The sequence below is a fragment of the Phytophthora infestans genome, genomic scaffold (assembly GCF_000142945.1).
Source record: "Phytophthora infestans T30-4 supercont1.9 genomic scaffold, whole genome shotgun sequence".
Lineage (NCBI taxonomy): Eukaryota > Oomycota > Peronosporomycetes > Peronosporales > Peronosporaceae > Phytophthora > Phytophthora infestans.
Genome location: NW_003303750.1, coordinates 1,287,267 through 1,306,711, shown reverse-complemented (window position 1 = coordinate 1,306,711; position 19,445 = coordinate 1,287,267). Strand labels below are relative to the sequence as shown.

Below are 19,445 nucleotides of genomic sequence, written 5' to 3'. Positions count from 1 at the left end.
TATGCAGACATCACGGTCTAGGAGAAGTATATTAGACGTATTTTGAGAATGCAGGATCACGCGAATACTTACACAATCTAATACTTCGAGGTACTATTATTGCAACAAAAAAACAGCAACAGCGGCCACTTGTATCACTTTGTCAGCAATTTTTGGACTACTACTTCAAAACAGTTTCAATTCCTTCAGTAACTTCCACTATTACTACTACTATTACTACTTATACTACTACTACTACTACTACTACTACGACGACGACGACGACGACTACTGCCACCACTACTACTACTACTACGACTACTGCCACTACTACTACTACTACTTAAATAAGGGCAACTTGTCTATGCTCTCTACACCACTGCCGTACACGACTCCACTAGCAGAGCAATGCACAAGGAGAGAAATGGGTGCACGGATGAGTCTTACTTGTTGATGGCACAAGGTTTGTTTTGCAAACTCATGCAGATTGACAGTGATTGCACGTCCGCGTGCTGTAATTCTTGGTTTCTGCTCTATATCGTTAGATTCTACTCTACCGCTGCTGCAATCGGAGCATTGATCCACATCGCTAACGACTTTAGCAACTGATAATTCGGGGACACATGTCACTTTAACATGGTAAAGCGATCACATCCATTGGCTTTGTATTCCTCACACCTGCCACTTTAGTTTTCTACGCTACACAGTTCAACGCGGGCTTACAACGTCTTTCACCCATATACTACTTTTCTCACACGGTTTCAGCTTGATTTTACTTGTCCTTCGACTTGTCGGTGGCGTCCGACTTGGCCTCCTTCGACGCCTTCGACTCCGTCTTGCTCTCCTTCTTGACCGACTTGACGTCGGCAGCGTCCGTAGACACAGTCGCAGACTCCTTCTGACCATTCGCAGTCGCAGACTCTTTCTCACCACCAGTAGCAACGACACTCGCTGTGGCCGACTCATAACCAAAGTAGCCCGGGTACCCGTAGTTGGAGTAGCCGTAGCCGCCGTAACTGGGGTAGCCGTAGGAAGAGTAGTAGTCCCGGGTAGTATCCATTTCCATTTGCATACCCACCATTGTACGACCAAATAGTAATCGGGGTAGTAACCGGTACCGTTGGCCACCACCATATGACGAAGTAGCATTCAGGGTAGTAGTCGTTGCCGTGACCGTAGTAGTCGTCGGAGTCGCCTCCATAGTTCTTATAGCTGTAGCTGTAGCCGCTACCATAGCCCTTGTAGTCGTCGCCGCTAACGTATCCGTAGCCGTTGTGCTTGTAGTCGTTGTGCTTATAATCATCGTGGCCGTAGCTATCGCTGCCACAGTCATCGTGACCATAGTCATCATGGCCCATAGCCGTGGTGGTCGTGCCCGTGACCATAATCGCCTTTGCCGTAGCTGTAGTCCGAAGACTCGGTAGCCTTGGTGTCCTTTATAATCGGTAGCCTTGGCGTCCTTACCGTCCAGGCGACGACGGTTGTAGTTGCGGGTGGTTCCTTCTTGTCGTGGTGGTGGTGTTTCTTGCGGTCGTGGTCGTGCTTGTGCTGGCTGTGGCCGTAGTCCTTGTAAGACCCGAGTTGACGACGTGGGGGCATTCTATTAGCAGCGTCAGTCGCATGCAGAATAGAAGCAGCGACACACAGGCCCACTATGGCGACAAATTTGGAGTGCATCTTGTTGGGCAGTTGCAAAACTAGTTGATGGAGCTGGAGGTTGGTTGTCGAGTGTCAGGGAGGAAGCGAGATGACAAGTGAGAGAGCGAGGAGGCTAGTCCGATCGAGCTGCGGTCTGGGCGTTGATGTTGCATCAGCCATCGTGGTCACCCCTCGTCGTGGCATTGTCTTTCTTCGCTCGCTGTGATTGATCGAGAAGACGATGAGAGAGAAGCGTTGAGAGAATGAGTCGAGTCAACAATAAGTGATAGACTGCAAACTGTAGTTATGCAGACATCACGGTCTAGGAGAAGTATATTAGACGTATTTTGAGAATGCAGGATCACGCGAATACTTACCCAATCTAATACTTCGAGGTACTATTATTGCAACAAAAAAACAGCAACAGCGGCCACTTGTATCACTTTGTCAGCAATTTTTGGACTACTACTTCAAAACAACTTCAATTCCTTCAGTAACTTCCACTATTACTACTACTACTATTACTACTACTACTACTACTACTACTACTACTACTACTACTACCACTACTACTACGGCTTCTGCCATTACTACTATTACGACTACTACCACTACTACTACTACTACTACTACGGCTACGGCTACTGCCACTACTACTACTTCTACTACTACGGATACTGCTACTGCTATCACTACTACTACTACGGATACTCAAACAAGGGCAACTTGTCGATAGGCTCCCTACACCACTGCTGTACACGACTCCACTAGCGGAGCACTGCATAAGGAGAGAAATGAATGCACTGATGAGTCTTCCTTGTATATGACACAAGGGTTTGTTTTGCAAACTCACGCAGATTGACAGTGATTGCACGTCCGCGTGCTGTAATTCTTGGTTTCTACTCTATATCGTAAGCTTCTACTCTACCGCTGCTGCAATCGGAGCATTGATCCACATCGCAAACGACTTAAGGCAACTGATAATTCGGGGACACATGTCACTTTAACATGGTAAAGCGATCACATCCATTGGCCTTTGTATTCCTTACACCTGCCACTTTAGTTTTCTACGCTACACAGTTCAACGCGGGCTTTCAATGTCTTTCGCCCATATACTACTTTTCTCACACGGTTTCAGCTTGATTTTACTTGTCCTTCGACTTGTCGGTGGCGTCCGACTTGGCCTCCTTCGACGCCTTCGACTCCGTCTTGCTCTCCTTCTTGACCGACTTGACGTCGGCAGCGTCCGTAGACACAGTCGCTGACTCCTTCTGACCATTCGCAGTCGCAGATTCTTTCTCGCCACCAGTAGCACCGACACTCGCTGTGGCCGACTCATAACCAAAGTAGCCCGGGTACCCGTAGCTGGAGTAGCCGTAGCCGCCGTAACTGGGGTAGCCGTAAGAAGAAGAGTAGTCCGGGTAGTCTCCATTTCCATTGCCATACCCACCATCGTACGACGAGTAGTAGTCGGGGTAGTAGCCGTATCCGTTGCCAACACCATATGACGAGTAGTAATTCGGGTAGTAGTCGCCACCGTAACCCTTGCCAGAATTGTAGTAGTCGTTGCCGTGACCGTTGTAATCATCGCAGTCGCCTCCATAGCTCTTATAGCTGTAGCTGTAGCCGCTACCATAGCCCTTGTAGTCGTCGCCGCTACCGTATCCGTAGCCTTTGTGCTTGTAGTCGCTGTGCTTATAATCATCGTGGCCGTAGCTATCGCGGCCACAGTCATCGTGACCATAGTCATCATGACCATAGCCGTGGTGGTCGTGCCCGTGACCATAATCGTCTTTGCCGTAGCTGTAGTCGGAAGACTCGGTAGCCTTGGTGTCCTTATAATCGGTAGCCTTGGCGTCCTTACCTTCCAGGCGACGACGGTAGTAGTGCGGGTGGTCCTTCTTGTCGTGGTGGTAGTGTTTCTTGTGGTCGTGGTCGTGCTTGTGCTGGTGGTGGTCGTAGTCCTTGTACGACCCGAGTTGACGACGCGGGTTCATTCTAGTAGCAGCGTCAGTTGCATACAGAATAGAAGCAGCGACACACAGGCCCACTATGGCGAGAAATTTGGAGTGCATCTTGTTGGGCAGTTGCAAAACTAGTTGATGGAGCTGGAGGTTGGTTGTGGAGTGTCAGGGAGGAAGCGAGATGACAAGTGAAAGAGCGAGGAGGTTAGTCCGATCGAGCTGCGGTCTGGGCGTTGATGTTGTCAGCCATCGTGGTCATCTCTCGTCGTGGCATTGTCTCTCTTCGATCGCTGTGATTGATCGGGAAGACGATGAAAGAGAACCGTTGAGAGAATGAGTCGGGTTAACGATAAGTGATAGACTGCAGGCATCGTTGTTTAGAAAAAATATACTAGAAGTATATTCGAATGCAAGATCACGCGAATATATCTACTTTTTCAAAAGCTACTACTACTATTCCAGCAAAAGTAATCAACCATAGCACTACTACATCAGCAAAGATTTCGACTACTACCTCAAAAAAGTTTCATATCTTCAGCCACTACTACTACTACTACTACTCAAACAAGGTCTACAGTACTTCGAAGTACATCGTAAGGCTCTACTCTTACCGTTGCTGCCCAACCACCTGTGCAATATGATAATCTGGTGACCGATATCATTTTAACCGATCACATCCATTGGCTTTGTATTCATTACAGCTGCCACTTCAATTTTCTACGCTACACAGTCACACGCCGGCTTACTACGTTTTTCTACTTATTTCGAACAGATTCAGCTTGATTTTACTTGTCCTTCGACTTGTCGGTGGCGTCCGACTTGGTCTCCTTCATTGCCTTCGACTCCGTCTTGCTCTCCTTCTTGACCGACTTGACGTCGGCAGCATCCGTGGCCACAGTCGCAGACTCCTTCTGACCATTCGCAGTCGCAGATTCTTTCTCACCACCAGTAGCACCGACACTCGCTGTGGCCGACTCATAACTAAAGTAGCCCGGGTACCCGTAGCTGGAGTAGCCGTAGCCGCCATAACTGGGGTAGCCGTAAGAAGAGTAGTAGTCCGGGTAGTACCCATTTCCATTGCCATACTCACCATCGTACGACGAGTAGTAGTCGGGGTAGTAGCCGTATCCGTTGCCACCACCATATGACGAGTAGTGATCCGGGTAGTAGTCGTTACCGTAACCCTTGCCAGAATTGTAGTAGTCGTTGCCGTGACCGTTGTAATCATCGCAGTCGCCTCCATAGCTCTTATAGCTGTAGCTGTAGGCGCTACCATAGCCCTTGTAGTCGTCGCCGCTACCGTATCCGTAGCCTTTGTGCTTGTAGTCGCTGTGCTTATAATCATCGTGGCCGTAGCTATCGCGGCCACAGTCATCGTGACCATAGTCATCATGACCATAGCCGTGGTGGTCGTGGTTGTGACCATAATCGTCTTTGCCGTAGCTGTAGTCCGAAGACTCGGTAGCCTTAGTGTCCTTATAATCGGTAGCCTTGGCGTCCTTACCTTCCAGGCGACGACGGTAGTAGTGCGGGTGGTCCTTCTTGTCGTGGTGGTAGTGTTTCTTGTGGTCGTGGTCGTGCTTGTGCTGGTGGTGGTCGTAGTCCTTGTACGACCCGAGTTGACGACGCGGGTTCATTCTAGTAGCAGCGTCAGTTGCATGCAGGGTTGAAGCAGCGACACACAGGCCCACTATGGCGAGAAATTTGGAGTGCATCTTGTTGGGCAGGTGCAAAAGTAGTTGATGGAGCTGCAAGTTGGTTGTCGAGTGTCAGGGAGGAAGCGAGATGACAAGTGAGAGAGCGAGGAGGAGTCCGATCGAGCTGTGGTCTGGGTGTCGATGTTGCATCAGCCATCGTGGTCACCTCTCGTCGTGGCATTGTCTCTCTTCGATCGCTGTGATTGATCGGGAAGACGATGAAAGAGAAGCGTTGAGAGAATCAGTCGGGTCAACAATAAGTGATAGACTGCAAACATTATGTATGCAGCCATCGTTGTTTAGAAAAAGTATACTTGAAGTATATTAAAATTAGAATGCAAGATTACGCGAATACATCTACTTTTTCAAAAGCTACTACTACTATTCCAGTAAAAGTAATCAACCAAACTACTACTACATCAGCAAAGATTTCGACTACTACCTCAATAAAAGTGTCATTCCTTCAGCGACTACTACTACTACTACTACTCAAACAAGGTCTACAGTACTTTGAAGTACATCGTAAGGCTCTACTCTTACCGTTGCTGCCCAACCACCTGTGCAATATGATAATCTGGTGACCGATATCATTTTAACCGATCACATCCATTGGCTTTGTATTCCTTACAGCTGCCACTTCAATTTTCTACGCTACACAGTCACACGCCGGCTTACTACGTTTTTCTACTTATTTCGAACAGATTCAGCTTGATTTTACTTGTCCTTCGACTTGTCGGTGGCGTCCGACTTGATCTCCTTCATTGCCTTCGACTCCGTCTTGCTCTCCTTCTTGACCGACTTGACGTCGGCAGCGTCCGTGGCCACAGTCGCAGACTCCTTCTGACCATTCGCAGTCGCAGACTCTTTCTCGCCACCAGTAGCACCGACACTCGCTGTGGCCGACTCATAACCAAAGTAGCCCGGGTACCCGTAGTTGGAGTAGCCGTAGCCGCCGTAACTGGGGTAGCCGTAAGAAGAAGAGTAGTCCGGGTAGTCTCCATTTCCCCACCATCGTACGACGAGTAGTAGTCGGGGTAGTAGCCGTATCCGTTGCCAACACCATATGACGAGTAGTAATCCGGGTAGTAGTCGCCACCGTAACCCTTGCCAGAATTGTAGTAGTCATTGCCGTGGCCGTAGTAATCATCGCAGTCGCCTCCATAGCTCTTATAGCTGTAGCTGTAGCCGCTACACATAGCCCTTGTAGTCGTCGCCGCTACCGTATCCGTAGCCTTTGTGCTTGAAGTCGCTGTGCTTATAATCATCGTGGCCGTAGCTATCGCGGCCACAGTCATCGTGACCATAGTCATCATGACCATAGCCGTGGTGGTCGTGCCCGTGACCATAATCGTCTTTGCCGTAGCTGTAGTCGGAAGACTCGGTAGCCTTGGTGTCCTTATAATCGGTAGCCTTGGTGTCCTTATCTTCGAGGCGGCGACGGTAGTAGTGAGGGTGGTCCTTCTTGTCGTGGTGGTGGTGTTTCTTGTGGTCGTGGTCGTGCTTGTGCTGGTGGTGGTCGTAGTCCTTGTACGACCCGAGTTGACGACGCGGGTTCATTCTGTTATCAGCGTCAGTTGCATGCAGGATTGAAGCAGCGACACACAGGCCCACTATGGCGAGAAATTTGGAGTGCATCTTGTTGGGCAGTTGCACAAGTAGTTGATGGAGCTGAAGGTTGGTTGTCGAGTGTCAGGGAGGAAGCGAGATGACAAGTGAGAGAGCGAGGAGGAGTCCGATCGAGCTGTGGTCTGGGTGTCGATGATGCATCAGCCATCGTGGTCACTCTCGTCGTGGCATTGTCTCTCTTCGATCGCTGTGATTGATCGAGAAGACGATGAAAGAGACCGTTAAGAGAATGAGTCGGGTTAACAATAAGTGATAGACTGCAAACTGTAGTTATGCAGACATCGTTGTTTAGAAAAAATATACTAGAAATGCAAGATCACGCGAATATATCTACTTTTTCAAAAGCTACTACTACTATTCCAGCAAAAGTAATCAACCATAGGACTACTACATCAGCAAAGATTTCGACTACTACCTCAAAAAAGTGTCATATCTTCAGCCACTACTACTACTACTACTAGTACTCAAACAAGGTCTACAGTACTTCGAAGTACATCGTAAGGCTCTACTCTTACCGTTGCTGCCCAACCACCTGTGCAATATGATAATCTGGTGACCGATATCATTTTAACCGATCACATCCATTGGCTTTGTATTCATTACAGCTGCCACTTCAATTTTCTACGCTACACAGTCACACGCCGGCTTACTACGTTTTTCTACTTATTTCGAACAGATTCAGCTTGATTTTACTTATCCTTCGACTTGTCGGTGGCGTCCGACTTGGTCTCCTTCATTGCCTTCGACTCCGTCTTGCTCTCCTTCTTGACCGACTTGACGTCGGCAGCGTCCGTGGCCACAGTCGCAGACTCCTTCTGACCATTCGCAGTCGCAGACTCTTTCTCGCCACCAGTAGCACCGACACTCGCTGTGGCCGACTCATAACCAAAGTAGCCCGGGTACCCGTAGCTGGAGTAGCCGTAGCCGCCGTAACTGGGGTAGCCGTAAGAAGAAGAGTAGTCCGGGTAGTCTCCATTTCCATTGCCATACCCACCATCGTACGACGAGTAGTAGTCGGGGTAGTAGCCGTATCCGTTGCCAACACCATATGACGAGTAGTAATCCGGGTAGTAGTCGCCACCGTAACCCTTGCCAGAATTGTAGTAGTCATTGCCGTGGCCGTAGTAATCATCGCAGTCGCCTCCATAGCTCTTATAGCTGTAGCTGTAGCCGCTACCATAGCCCTTGTAGTCGTCGCCGCTACCGTATCCGTAGCCTTTGTGCTTGTAGTCGCTGTGCTTATAATCATCGTGGCCGTAGCTATCGCGGCCACAGTCATCGTGACCATAGTCATCATGACCATAGCCGTGGTGGTCGTGCCCGTGACCATACTCGTCTTTGCCGTAGCTGTAGTCGGAAGACTCGGTAGCCTTGGTGTCCTTATAATCGGTAGCCTTGGCGTCCTTACCTTCCAGGCGACGACGGTAGTAGTGCGGGTGGTCCTTCTTGTCGTGGTGGTAGTGTTTCTTGTGGTCGTGGTTGTGCTTGTGCTGGTGGTGGTCGTAGTCCTTGTACGACCCGAGTTGACGACGCGGGTTCATTCTGTTAGCAGCGTCAGTTGCATGCAGGATTGAAGCAGCGACACACAGGCCCACTATGGCGAGAAATTTGGAGTGCATCTTGTTGGGCAGTTGCAAAAGTAGATGATGGAGCTGAAGGTTGGTTGTCAAGTGTCATCAAGGAAGCAAGATGACAAGTGAGAGAGCGAGGAGCAGCCGATCCGATCTAGCTGTGGTCTGGGTGTCGATGTTGCATCAGCCATCGTGGTCACCTCTCGTCGCGGCATTGTCTCTCTTCGTTCGCTGTGATTGATCGAGAAGACGATGAAAGAGAAGCGTTGAGAGAATCAGTCGGGTCAACAATAAGTGATAGACTGCAAACTGTAGTTATGCAGACATCGTTGTTTAGAAAAAGTATACTTGAAGTATATTAAAATTAAAATGCAAGATTACGCGAATACATCTACTTTTTCAAAAGCTACTACTACTATTCCAGCAAAAGAAATCAACCATACTACTACTACATCAGCGCGTACTGTAATTCTTGGTTTCTACTCGATATCGTAAGATTCTACTCTACCGCTGCTGCAATTGGAGCCTTAACCACACGCAAACAACTTAAGCAATCTAATAATTTAGGGACCCATATCACTTTAACATGGCAAATGCGGTCACATCCATTTGCTTTGTATTCCTAACATCTGCCCCTTTAGTTTTCTACGCTATACAGTTCAACGCGGGCTTACAACGTCTTTCGCCCATAGACTACTTTTCTCGAACATTCAGCTTGATATTTCTTTTTCGGTGAATGTCACTTTCAAGTGTTAGCGAGTCCGGCTCAAGTGTTGAGCTGGACGGAGCCGCTTCTGGAACTAGATACAGTACTCAGATTTTAAAATTATTTCGCGTTTTGACTCTAGTCGATGTTGCCCGAGTCTTCAATAATGACGTTGGCGAATGCGTCGTCAAGAGACGAGAGCTTGTCCATTTCCGCTGCATGGGAAGCTTTAGAGCTCCACATGTTGGGCGGGTACGCAATGTCGTTGTCCACTTCTCGCTCAATCATGACGACGTCCCCTGTGATGCTGATCATATTGTACACTTGGTTCCGGTACAGTTGACTGGACTCGATGGGTACGAGTCGGAATGTCAACATGGCGTTACCGCCCAAGGAGCGTACGTGCGCTCGGACAATAGCGATGGCCTCACTCAGGAACAAGTGGTAGAAGGCTCCCAATCCGCCACTCTCTCGCACTGTCCAGCTCTCCTTAATAAAGTGCAGCGTCACTCGACCGAGGTATCGTGTCACGTGAGCACCAGGAATGTATCCGAGCGGCGTCAACTCGATCCATTCGCGGACGTACGGAGCTGGTATAGCTGCGGTCGTTCCAGGCATCATGGGGTTATTCAATCGGTTGTGTGAAAAACTTCGAGTTCGAGGCATGTGGATGTGCAGCTTGGACGGAGAAGATTTTCCAGACAGCGGGATGTCATGCACCGCTGCAGTCGACGCAGTTATATCGATGGATTCAGCGTGTGTTTCTTCCATGCCAAGAGAAGTTGCAGCGTTATTTGGAAGACTCTCGAGTGGATCTTCCCAGTTCTTCTCCAGTACAGCCATGCCACTTAGAACCACTTCAAGCTACAGACAACAAGCATTAGTCTTCAATACTGGTAGATTTTAGTATAGTAATTGATGCACGTACCATCGTTTCGGATGCTACTGCTACTCGAGTCTTCAAGCCGCAGATCGCACAGGGAGCATACAAACGCACCTTGAACAGCAGACTATATAACCCCCACACAAGTCAGCAGTGCTTCTAAACATCATCGAAACGTAGAAAAAAGTACCTCGCGAAGAGCTCTTTAAACACAACAGAGAGCAGTTCATTGAGACGTGTGTCACGCATGCGATCTTCATCCCACTCGACTCGCTTCATGGACACAATCAAGTGCACGTTCTCCCCCGGCGTAAAGTCACCCGGAAGACGATCCGTATTGCACATGTAGATACCCTTAACAGCGCAGCGTTAGTGGCCATAACTTCGATATCACAAGTCACATACCTCCGGTAACTCCTGTTCCAGCAACACCGACATGAGGTCTTCATCCGTCTCATCGTCGATTTCCAGTACAAAAGTCTCCTTCGAGTCGCTGAAGCCATCGACGAACGCTTCTTCTTCCGACTCGGAGCTCGATTCGGAAGACGAGCTCAGAGTCTTCGAGTCATTGTCAAACGAGGTCTGGGACGCCGGGGCTGGAGGAGTCGTGTCACCATCCGAGGCTTCCACTGTCGCTGCATTCAGCGTCTGACCGTCATCAGGAGACGGCTGTGCTACTTGTCTCCTTCGCGCACGTCTTGATCGGGACTGCGTGTGTTGGAACAGACGCTTGGAGCCCTTCGCAATGTCGTCGTCCTGGTCGGAAAGCGACGTGCTGGCTTGGAGCTGGTTCCGCGCACTCCTGCCTCCGATATAGTATTCATATTCCGGTTGAACGATGCAGATTTGATCCCGGTGAAGCTGTATCAATAATACAAAAGTTAAAATAAACTATATAAATGTGTTGCTTTAGACATAACGTACTCTGTCTTTGTTGAACGTGCTGAGCTCTTCGATCTGAGCTTGAAGCTGAACAAGACGTCGATCTTCCTCGTCTTTCACCTGATTAAAACAGCATAAGTCACTGTTCCTTGACAGCACAAGAAAAAAACTAAGCGTACATCGATGTTTCGCTCGATGTGAAGTGTTGGGGGAGGTGGGAGAGCAGGCAGATACAGACCAGTACCAGTAATAACACCGACGATTAGAGACCCGCCGATCTGGATCTGCGAGTCAAACGCGAACACCGCGTTCACACCGAGCACTTTCATCTTCACGATGAGCTGAAAAAAAGAAGAAAACCCTCTAAAATGAGTATGAAAGATGCGAAGATGACGACAGTCGCAGGACGTACTTGGCGATAGAGTTCGTATTCGAGGAATGGCAGTGCGTCCGACACGATGGTGGCGTTAACGTCGCCTGTTCCTTTCCTCCGCTGACGACACACGCGTGCTTGAATGAATGTCCCTTTCCCCATCATGGCAAGACCAGCAGGAGGCTCAATGGACGCGATCATCATCTCCGGAACCCACTTGTTGCCGCATACACCACAGCGAACCATCCGCATACTGACAAGATACATTCAATGTGAGTACTAAGTAGCCATACTCGATAGCAGCAAGTGTAAAAGCGTACTTTGAGAAGGGCGCAAGTGAGCGCGAATACGGGATGTGGCACAGAAGACAGGGCGACTTGGAAACCCGGCTTCGTCTGTTTAATTATCAGCATTCAACAGCGTTAGAAGGGCTCTTTTACTCCGCAATATAATGGCCACATACCTCGGTTTTGTCCTTGGTGGCATCGGCTGATATGTCGTGTACGAGAACGAAGGACTGCGACGTCCAAGCGAAGCTGAAATCTCTGGAAGAGGGATATTCAGCATGGGCGAAGACGCTGAATGGGCGTCAGGTGCGTCGTCATCCGCGTCGTAGCTGATCGTGACATCCCGTCGAAGTATTCTCGCTTTAAGAGGATTTTTCATCACTGCTGCTGTTCCTCTGTTTACAAATAGGAAATGTTACGCATCACTTTATAAATTTGTGTCATTAGTGACTACGTACGAGGCGGAGATCACACACACGTCGTCGTGAATAGTGCAGGACTCGGTGTAGCCAATAACAAAAGGACATTGGAGTGACTGCGCATGGGCCCGTATCTGTACATAATTTTACGACGAATTAGCGTATAATTGACGTGTCCATCAGCACTGCCACTGCACCTCTTCACGCAGCTCCAGCCACCACGAGTCGCGTGTTTCTTGATCCGCCAACTTGGTCGCCAATTTGCCAAGATACTTGACCGACCGAGCGCTGACAATTCCAGCCAATCGGATCCTCGTCGCTGGATTAAACACCTTCAGTGTGATCAATTGCACCTCCTAAAAAGCATAAAGTTAGCACACTAACGTCAATTCAGTTTCCCTTGCCCTTAACTAAAACTCACGTCGTGTGCGGAGATATTGAACGCTTCTGGGGCCTTTAGAGACTTCAACACACGTCGTGGATAATAGCGAGGTGACAGTAGAGCCTCGACACTTTCTCCTCCTATCGACGTGACGTCGTCCGTGTCAACATCCACATTCAGTTCACTGTCCAGTCCATCCTCGCTGTGTGCTCTCTGTTGACTGCCATTATCCGACGTCAACTCGCTCTTCCCCACTGGCGTGATGTAGCATGCAGTGCCACAAGCGCGTGCCACGAGTCCGCTATCTCCTTCCACATCGAAGAACTGTTTATAAGCCAACACGGCGTTCCCTCCGAGCTCCAACGCCTTCTTTCCGACCAAAGTAGCCACCTGAGACGACAATTTGTACAGCAATAATTGTCTATGCTCGTTACTGCGTCTGGAGGTGCGAAAACTGTCACTCCACGAATATTCCGGGTCTGCGTGCACCACCAGCTCCTCTACAAAGCCCAACATGCTTTCGATCCGATACAGACTTGGGTCTAGCGTCGACAGTCCGAAGAATTGCACGCCGGCGGAAGATTCTCGAAATGGGTTCACATCGCCAAAGTACTGAAGTCGAATAACTAAACTCAGTTCACAACGTACACCCAGTAGAGTGTCGTATACGGGGAACCAGCCCTGTATAACGTGCCCGTCCCGCATGAGCAGGCAGTTGAGGTCGACGTAGACGATGCCCACTGTGGCGTCTGTGGTGTATACGTCGTGGTCCATGAGCTTGAACTCGATGGGCTGGCTCTGCAGCACCGAGTCGTCCGCCACATCGAAGCGGAACTCCTCGTCCCATTTTGGGTTCAAAGTCTTCTTGGACACCGACGACTTGGCCTCGAAGCTCGCAAATGTGATGCTGACATATGCATCTGCCAGCTTGCTCGTGCGGTCCACCACAGGCATGTCACGGGCCTCGACAAGACGGATCTTGATCGTGCACGGCATCCTGTCTTGATCTTGGCTACAGCGTACTTGTAGGTCGGATTATGGCTACATGTGCGGTGTGTCTTCGTCGATTGGTTGAAAAGCTTTTATAAGCTAATACGATTGGGTAAAAGTGCACCGTCTCACTTTTGTGGAGAAGCTATGATGCTGCTTGCCACGTTGGCTGCGTTGTTAGTGCTGTGGCTTGTAGCGCGAGTACTTGGACGGCGTTCATTCTCTCTAGACGAAAAAGTGGTGGTGGTTACGGGAGCTGCGAGTGGTATCGGGCGCAGATTGGCTCAAAACATCTTCAAGGAGGCGCAAAACGTGACGTTGGCACTTGTAGACATTGATACCGAGTCTCTCAAGATGCTACAGACAGAGTTACTGCAGTTTCAAGACACCGGAAAAGGCAAAAGAGTGTTGATCTACGAGTGTGATGTGGCAGATTATCGGTACGAGACGTAGATGCAGCTGGTAGAAATATTTGAGTTATTTGAAGACGTCGCTCCGTGTTGACAGGACGGTGGAAGCGACAATAGCTCGCGTGGTTAATGACATAGCGCCGAAACACATCGGAGTACTTGTCAACAATGCAGGTGAGCAGGAATGATGGTCGGTTAACCAGGAATGAGAGTCTCTGACCGTAACTTGTTAGGAATCGTGATGGGGAAGTCGCTGGAAGACTTGACGCCCGAGCAGATTCAAAAGACGTTCTCGGTGAATACACTGGCGCATTTCTGGACAGTAAAGGCAGCGCTACCGTCCATGAAGAGAGCGTCAGAAGCGTTGCTAGTGACCGTATCGTCCGTTATGGGGATGACGAGCAGCGCTGGATTGACCGACTACTGCGCGAGTAAAGCTGCAGTGAATGCCTTTCACGAAGCTCGTGAGTTGGTCGTACTCTGCATTCCATATTGCAGCTGTTTACTAAATAGTGTTATGGGTTCGTAGTCCGCTTGGAGCTGTGGCGGGACAATGTCAAGTCGATTCGGACGCTGTTGGTTTGTCCTGCTGCTGTGGACACGGGGATGTTTGCTGGAGTCTTGAGTGCGGATGACTGGGCTCTACGGTTCTCGCGCTTGTGCATTCCGATGCTGTCAGAGTCTGAAGTGGCTGCTACGATCTACTGCTCGATGCGGCGTGGTGACGAGTTGTTGGTGTCGTGCTTCTCGGGGTGGAGAGGGGTTGCGTTGTCGTGGGCACCCCTCTTATCACGAGCTCTACCGGTACCGCTGTATGATATTGTAGTGCGCTTAGGTGGAGGTTTAAATGGTATGGACACGTTTGTCGGAAAACACAGTAGCAAAAGTGAGCAGGAAAAAGTCAAGGCAAACTAAGCAGAATCAGATCTTCAGCAAGTCGATCAGATAGAATAGTATTCTGCGCCGCCGACGTCGAAATCGTCAGTGAGAAGGATACTTACCTCGTTGATCAGATGGCACCACTTGTTCAACACTGTAGGATGGCTGGGGATACCCGGGTGCGGGACAACGCCACCTACTTATAGCAGAGGAATCTGGTTACGAGTGGCTGGAGCAGTGCTCGGACAATACACTAACTTGTATTTGTGGATTTGCGCAGCACTACATACTTAACAAATGAGAACATTAATAAAGTAATCAGTACTAAGTATTGTATTGTGGTCTAAAATTTTAGGTGCCACCAGTACTATCAACACCAAAATGCAGTCTCTACTTAAGATCTCCATAAAAGGATGTTTCACACGTACCTCGGACTAATTTGTAGTGTCAATAATCTCACTCGTCTTATTAAAAGGTCCACTAAAAAAACATTAAGGCATTAATAACAAAATACTGGCTTAGTACAAATTTTGCTATAGCATTCTTACTAAAAACCAAAAAGTAAGAGCTTGCATACATTGAAACTGCATTTTATTGTGGTACAGAGCTGAAAAGTGCAGAACATCTAGTTTTAGCTGCAGATCTAAGGACAGGGTGATCCTTAATTCCGAGCTGATTTCGATGACTTCCGAGTAATCTGTGACTCCCGAGTAAATTTATCATTCCCGAGTAAATTGTCGCCTACTGAAAACTGTTTATGAGCATTTGTATTTATCGAGTAACGAGGTTACGCCGGCCGACATGTGTAGCTTTTGTAAACGGAAAACAGCTATACGTATTAGAAAAGTGTCGGGCGGACACCTCAAGCAGAATGATCGGCATAAGCTTAGTGTGGATCGACACACAAGCGACTTTGTTTATTGAGAACATGGGGGAACTGTTTCTACAGTTTCCGAGGCCACTATACTGCAGCTCCCAGGCGACGATGGCAATGGTGAAACACGAGTGGGTGAAATCACTTCTTGGGCTGAGAGATAAGGGGTATTTATGTGGTCTGTAACGAAGAGGCCGTGAGGCGTTTTTAACCCCTTTATTACCGCGAATTCAGGCCACGAACCGCCTTATTTTACGTCGTAACTTACAGCATACAATTATCTAGGAGTTTGTATTAGTCTGTCTTTTCCACTTGGCTGATCATTTAGATGGGACTATAAGTTATACAGAGGTTTCCGATTTTTACGTCGTGACACTGACGACGTACTTCAGCATCGCTGACTAACAAGTACACAGATACAACTTAGCCGATCATGTGATCGGGATCACAATTCACAAACACAGTTATAACCGGAACTACACAGCACAGCAATCATATGAAACTCAACAAAATGCATTAGTAGCATTGCTAAAGACCGTACGGGAGGCTCACTAGCTCTCTTCTTTCTCCTCAGAAAAGATTTCTCGACGTGTTCCTTCTTTCGCACTTCGGCCGCCTTGGGGGCACGGCGCAGAACGCCACGCTTACCTAGGTGACTCGGAATTGACGCGCCACATTCGAAGTCGTCGTGCCACACCTGAAAACACGTTGTATCCGTGCCTCTGCGCGCCTTGGGACAGAGGAAGCACTTTGCATCACTCTGCGAGCAGTCTTCACAGTAAGTAGTCTGGTAGCTTTTCTTCTGCTCACCTCGATAGAGGAAGCACACCTTGCAAGAGCGCTGGCGCCGCTTCTGAACGCCCGATACAATCACCCAATCATCAAGCTGCTTGTGTACGTGGGAAGCGTTGCGGCGGCGCTTTGGCGCGCTTGGAGACGGTGATGGCGCTGCTGTTTTGAAGTCTTTCGTCCGTGAGCTGCGTGAGCTGCTTGTGCAGCAACTTGTACCAGTCCACGCGCTTCATTGGGGCGACGCCGTCGAGGCGACAGGCCTCCTTGTGTGTGATGTACGCGTTTACAAGCGCTAGGTCCAAACAGGACCTTAAGAATAGACCCTTTATAAGTACTTTCGGAACCTGAAAGAAGTCTGGACGGAGAACGTTTGAAGGCGGAGTTGATCATGCACATCAACTCGGCCATCCAGCGCTGGTAATCGGTCACCAGTTGGGACAGCTGAACGTCGACTGCCCCACCGTCTTCAGGTTTCTCTTGATGGTATCTTCGGCCATTGACACCCCAGTGGCCAGGTAGTGCACCGGCTTGCGGTCCCACCAGTGGCCTGCAACCATGCTGGGCACCGCAACCGACCTTGAGTACGTGAATGACCCGCGCTCTACTGTGGTTGGTCGTGTTTTCCTTCGCTCAACGACGTGCTTGTCGAATCCCAGCCTTGACGTCATGATTGTTCCAATCATGTAGACCGACATCGAAAGTAGTTGATTAGCGAGAGCAACGGAGGTGTAGAATCTGTCGACAACAATGACACGAAATCCGGGGTCGTTCTCATCCAACACAGCCTTCAAATTTCGAGTTACAGCGGCTGCTCCTGTCTTGTGGTCAAACGCCTGACTTGCACTTTCATGGTTTTGACGCTTCCCTACATTCAAGTTCGGGAACGAGTGGTTGCGTCGCTTTTTCCTCTGTGGTGCTCTTGCATGTTATATCTCGAATCTAAAGTCGTAAGTGACAACATAATGCAAATGTCAGACCATCAAGTCGAAACTTACGACTTTGCAACACTTATAAAAAAATGCGCACCTGTGGCAGTAAGCAGACACTGCGTCGCACGTCATGAACATCTTGGTGCCATAACGGTGCGGCTTGTCCGGCATAGACATACGGGTACTGTTACGCTTGGACGTTTGAGGAAGTACACCTTCGGCGAAAGAGATGATTGCAGCCACTATCCACGCAGCTAGGAATGTCATTTGAAGTACGTCAGCAACAGCTCGCAGTTTCCACAACTTGTCTCTCTTGTCAGCTGTGTCATTGTTGCAGAAATGTAGATCTCGTAGGATAGAAGTACAGCGATTTCGAGAAATGAAATTGCCAAACCGTCCCGCCGAAAGCGCGCCATCATCGGTCATAGCCCAGTGATCTGAAAACGGACGGGTAGGGCTGAGCATATGAGCTACAAGTAGACCCATGACACAAAGAATCTCGCGCGGTACGTAATCAGGTTCGACTCGTATGCGGCGGCGAACATCCCGTAGCGTTTGACCTGGTACGCTGCGTCCTTCACGAACGAGACGTGCACGTTCTTGGCGCGCCTTTTCCTCAAGGTGTGACCTTTTGTATCTGCTTGTCTCGCTCGTGATGAATGTCCACAGGTTCACCGGCATAATATAGAATAGCAATTCCAATGGAGAATCCATTTTAGCACGAAGTGCTTCCACAGGCCTAGCCGCTTGATCCTTCATACCTTTGAACGCGCTATTGTCGGTTTCATACTCGGAAGATGCAGGAGTCCACGCTATCGAACGTAGTGTAATCTGGTTCATGTCTTCGATAGATAGAGAACCCCCCAAGCAATCAATAAATGCTGCATCCATAAGAGGCGCCTCTTCTTCGTCAGATGACACGTCGTCACCAATTTGTCTTTGAACAATATCACTATCATCATCTGATCCAAAGCCATCCGACTCCGAGTCCATGCTCTCATACTCGTCTGCATTGTCCTCGTCCTTCATGATGTTCACGTCCTCTTGTAGCAAGCCACGATCTTCTCTCGAGTTTGTTCGCTCATCGTTTCGTCTCGAGTTTGTTGGCGTCACAGGCTCGACAACAGCACCATTTTGACCGGCGCATAGTGACAGCGCTACATCTGGTTCATCACCGCTCATAGCTCCACAAAATATCTCGTCTATGGTGTTTGCTGAAAGCGCAATACTTGTGTCTATCTGTGACGCCCTTGAGCTCTCATCCTCTATGTGCGGACTTGTGGCGCATAGCGGGAGTTCTGCAGGTGTCTCGCTGTCCTCGCTCTCGGATCCAAACAATGCTTCAACGGTGTTCGCTGAGAGAGCAACACTCGTGTCAATCTGAGACGGTGTTACCCTCTCACACTCTGCAGGAACTTCTGGCTCACCTTCTTCACTCTCGTCGTCTCTGTCGTCGCCTGCACCTCCCTCGTCAGCGCCAATGATGCCCTGTTCAAACGCATACTTTACTACCGCATGTTCTCCTTCGCATACACAGCACAAAGCACGTATTAGACACACTCACAATAGACTAACCACATCAGACTTACCGACAAACATGTTCACGCCCTCGATGTGTAGCTCCTTTGCAGCGTTCGGTGGGTAGTACGAGTGCAAATTGGACAGTCGCGTTGGCCTCTTTGACGTCCATCCGACACGCACGAGCTGACGCCATAGATGACCAAAATCCACATCTCGCACGTCGATTGCTGAGAGCGCCTCTGCTTGAGCTTTTGTCCCCTTGCTTGTTCTGACCGGCATCTTTGCTTGAGTCCGCAAATGCTGTACTGGTGGAGGACATCCACCGTCCACCAAACGTACGGTCCCGAGATAGTGGGACAGTGAATCCACCTACAGCCTTTTTCTCCCCTGTCGCCCACTACCTTTCCAAGCTTATATTTTTTTGCAGAGAAACAGACTTGATTAAAGTATGTGATCGTCGCATCTGAGCCATTTCCTGTTTATCTTGACAGTTAAGTCGTAACTTACGACTTAAGGTTTTCACTACGTCGTAAGGTACGACGTTGGTAACCAAGGGGTTAATATTAATCGTACTCCATGGGTCTCGACAGCACGCATACTATTCAGATTTAATGCTTGCGATGTTCTATTGATGTATTATACG

General features: G+C 49.1%; 5 protein-coding genes and 2 pseudogenes across 5 annotated transcripts; 1 reads left to right on the top strand and 6 right to left on the bottom strand.

The window, feature by feature from the left end:
- Positions 1-754: 754 nt before the first annotated feature.
- Positions 755-1,656, bottom strand: PITG_22769 (annotated as a pseudogene; the record flags this gene model as incomplete).
- A 1,106-nt stretch (positions 1,657-2,762) lies between these two features.
- Positions 2,763-3,692, bottom strand: PITG_05893 (M96 mating-specific protein, putative; the record flags this gene model as incomplete). The annotated part of the gene is made up of 1 exon (XM_002998078.1): positions 2,763-3,692. The coding sequence occupies one exon, from the start codon at positions 3,690-3,692 to the stop codon at positions 2,763-2,765; it is 930 nt and encodes a 309-aa protein (XP_002998124.1).
- Positions 3,693-4,366: 674 nt separating this feature from the next.
- PITG_05892 (M96 mating-specific protein, putative) lies at positions 4,367-5,296 on the bottom strand (the record flags this gene model as incomplete). The annotated part of the gene is made up of 1 exon (XM_002998077.1): positions 4,367-5,296. One exon carries the CDS (start codon positions 5,294-5,296, stop codon positions 4,367-4,369), a length of 930 nt encoding a protein of 309 aa, XP_002998123.1.
- Positions 5,297-5,992: 696 nt separating this feature from the next.
- On the bottom strand, positions 5,993-6,970 carry PITG_05891 (annotated as a pseudogene; the record flags this gene model as incomplete).
- Positions 6,971-7,593: 623 nt separating this feature from the next.
- PITG_05890 (M96 mating-specific protein, putative) lies at positions 7,594-8,523 on the bottom strand (the record flags this gene model as incomplete). Its single annotated transcript, XM_002998076.1, has 1 exon — positions 7,594-8,523. The coding sequence occupies one exon, from the start codon at positions 8,521-8,523 to the stop codon at positions 7,594-7,596; it is 930 nt and encodes a 309-aa protein (XP_002998122.1).
- Positions 8,524-9,271: 748 nt separating this feature from the next.
- PITG_05889 (uncharacterized protein) lies at positions 9,272-13,403 on the bottom strand (the record flags this gene model as incomplete). Its single annotated transcript, XM_002998075.1, has 12 exons — positions 9,272-10,045; positions 10,110-10,191; positions 10,255-10,418; positions 10,470-10,925; positions 10,989-11,066; positions 11,126-11,287; positions 11,359-11,572; positions 11,783-11,935; positions 12,065-12,159; positions 12,223-12,381; positions 12,447-13,019; positions 13,056-13,403. The coding sequence occupies 12 exons, from the start codon at positions 13,401-13,403 to the stop codon at positions 9,320-9,322; spliced, it is 3,210 nt and encodes a 1,069-aa protein (XP_002998121.1).
- A 645-nt stretch (positions 13,404-14,048) lies between these two features.
- PITG_05888 (uncharacterized protein) lies at positions 14,049-14,722 on the top strand (the record flags this gene model as incomplete). Its single annotated transcript, XM_002998074.1, has 2 exons — positions 14,049-14,271; positions 14,337-14,722. The coding sequence occupies 2 exons, from the start codon at positions 14,049-14,051 to the stop codon at positions 14,720-14,722; spliced, it is 609 nt and encodes a 202-aa protein (XP_002998120.1).
- Positions 14,723-19,445: the final 4,723 nt, after the last annotated feature.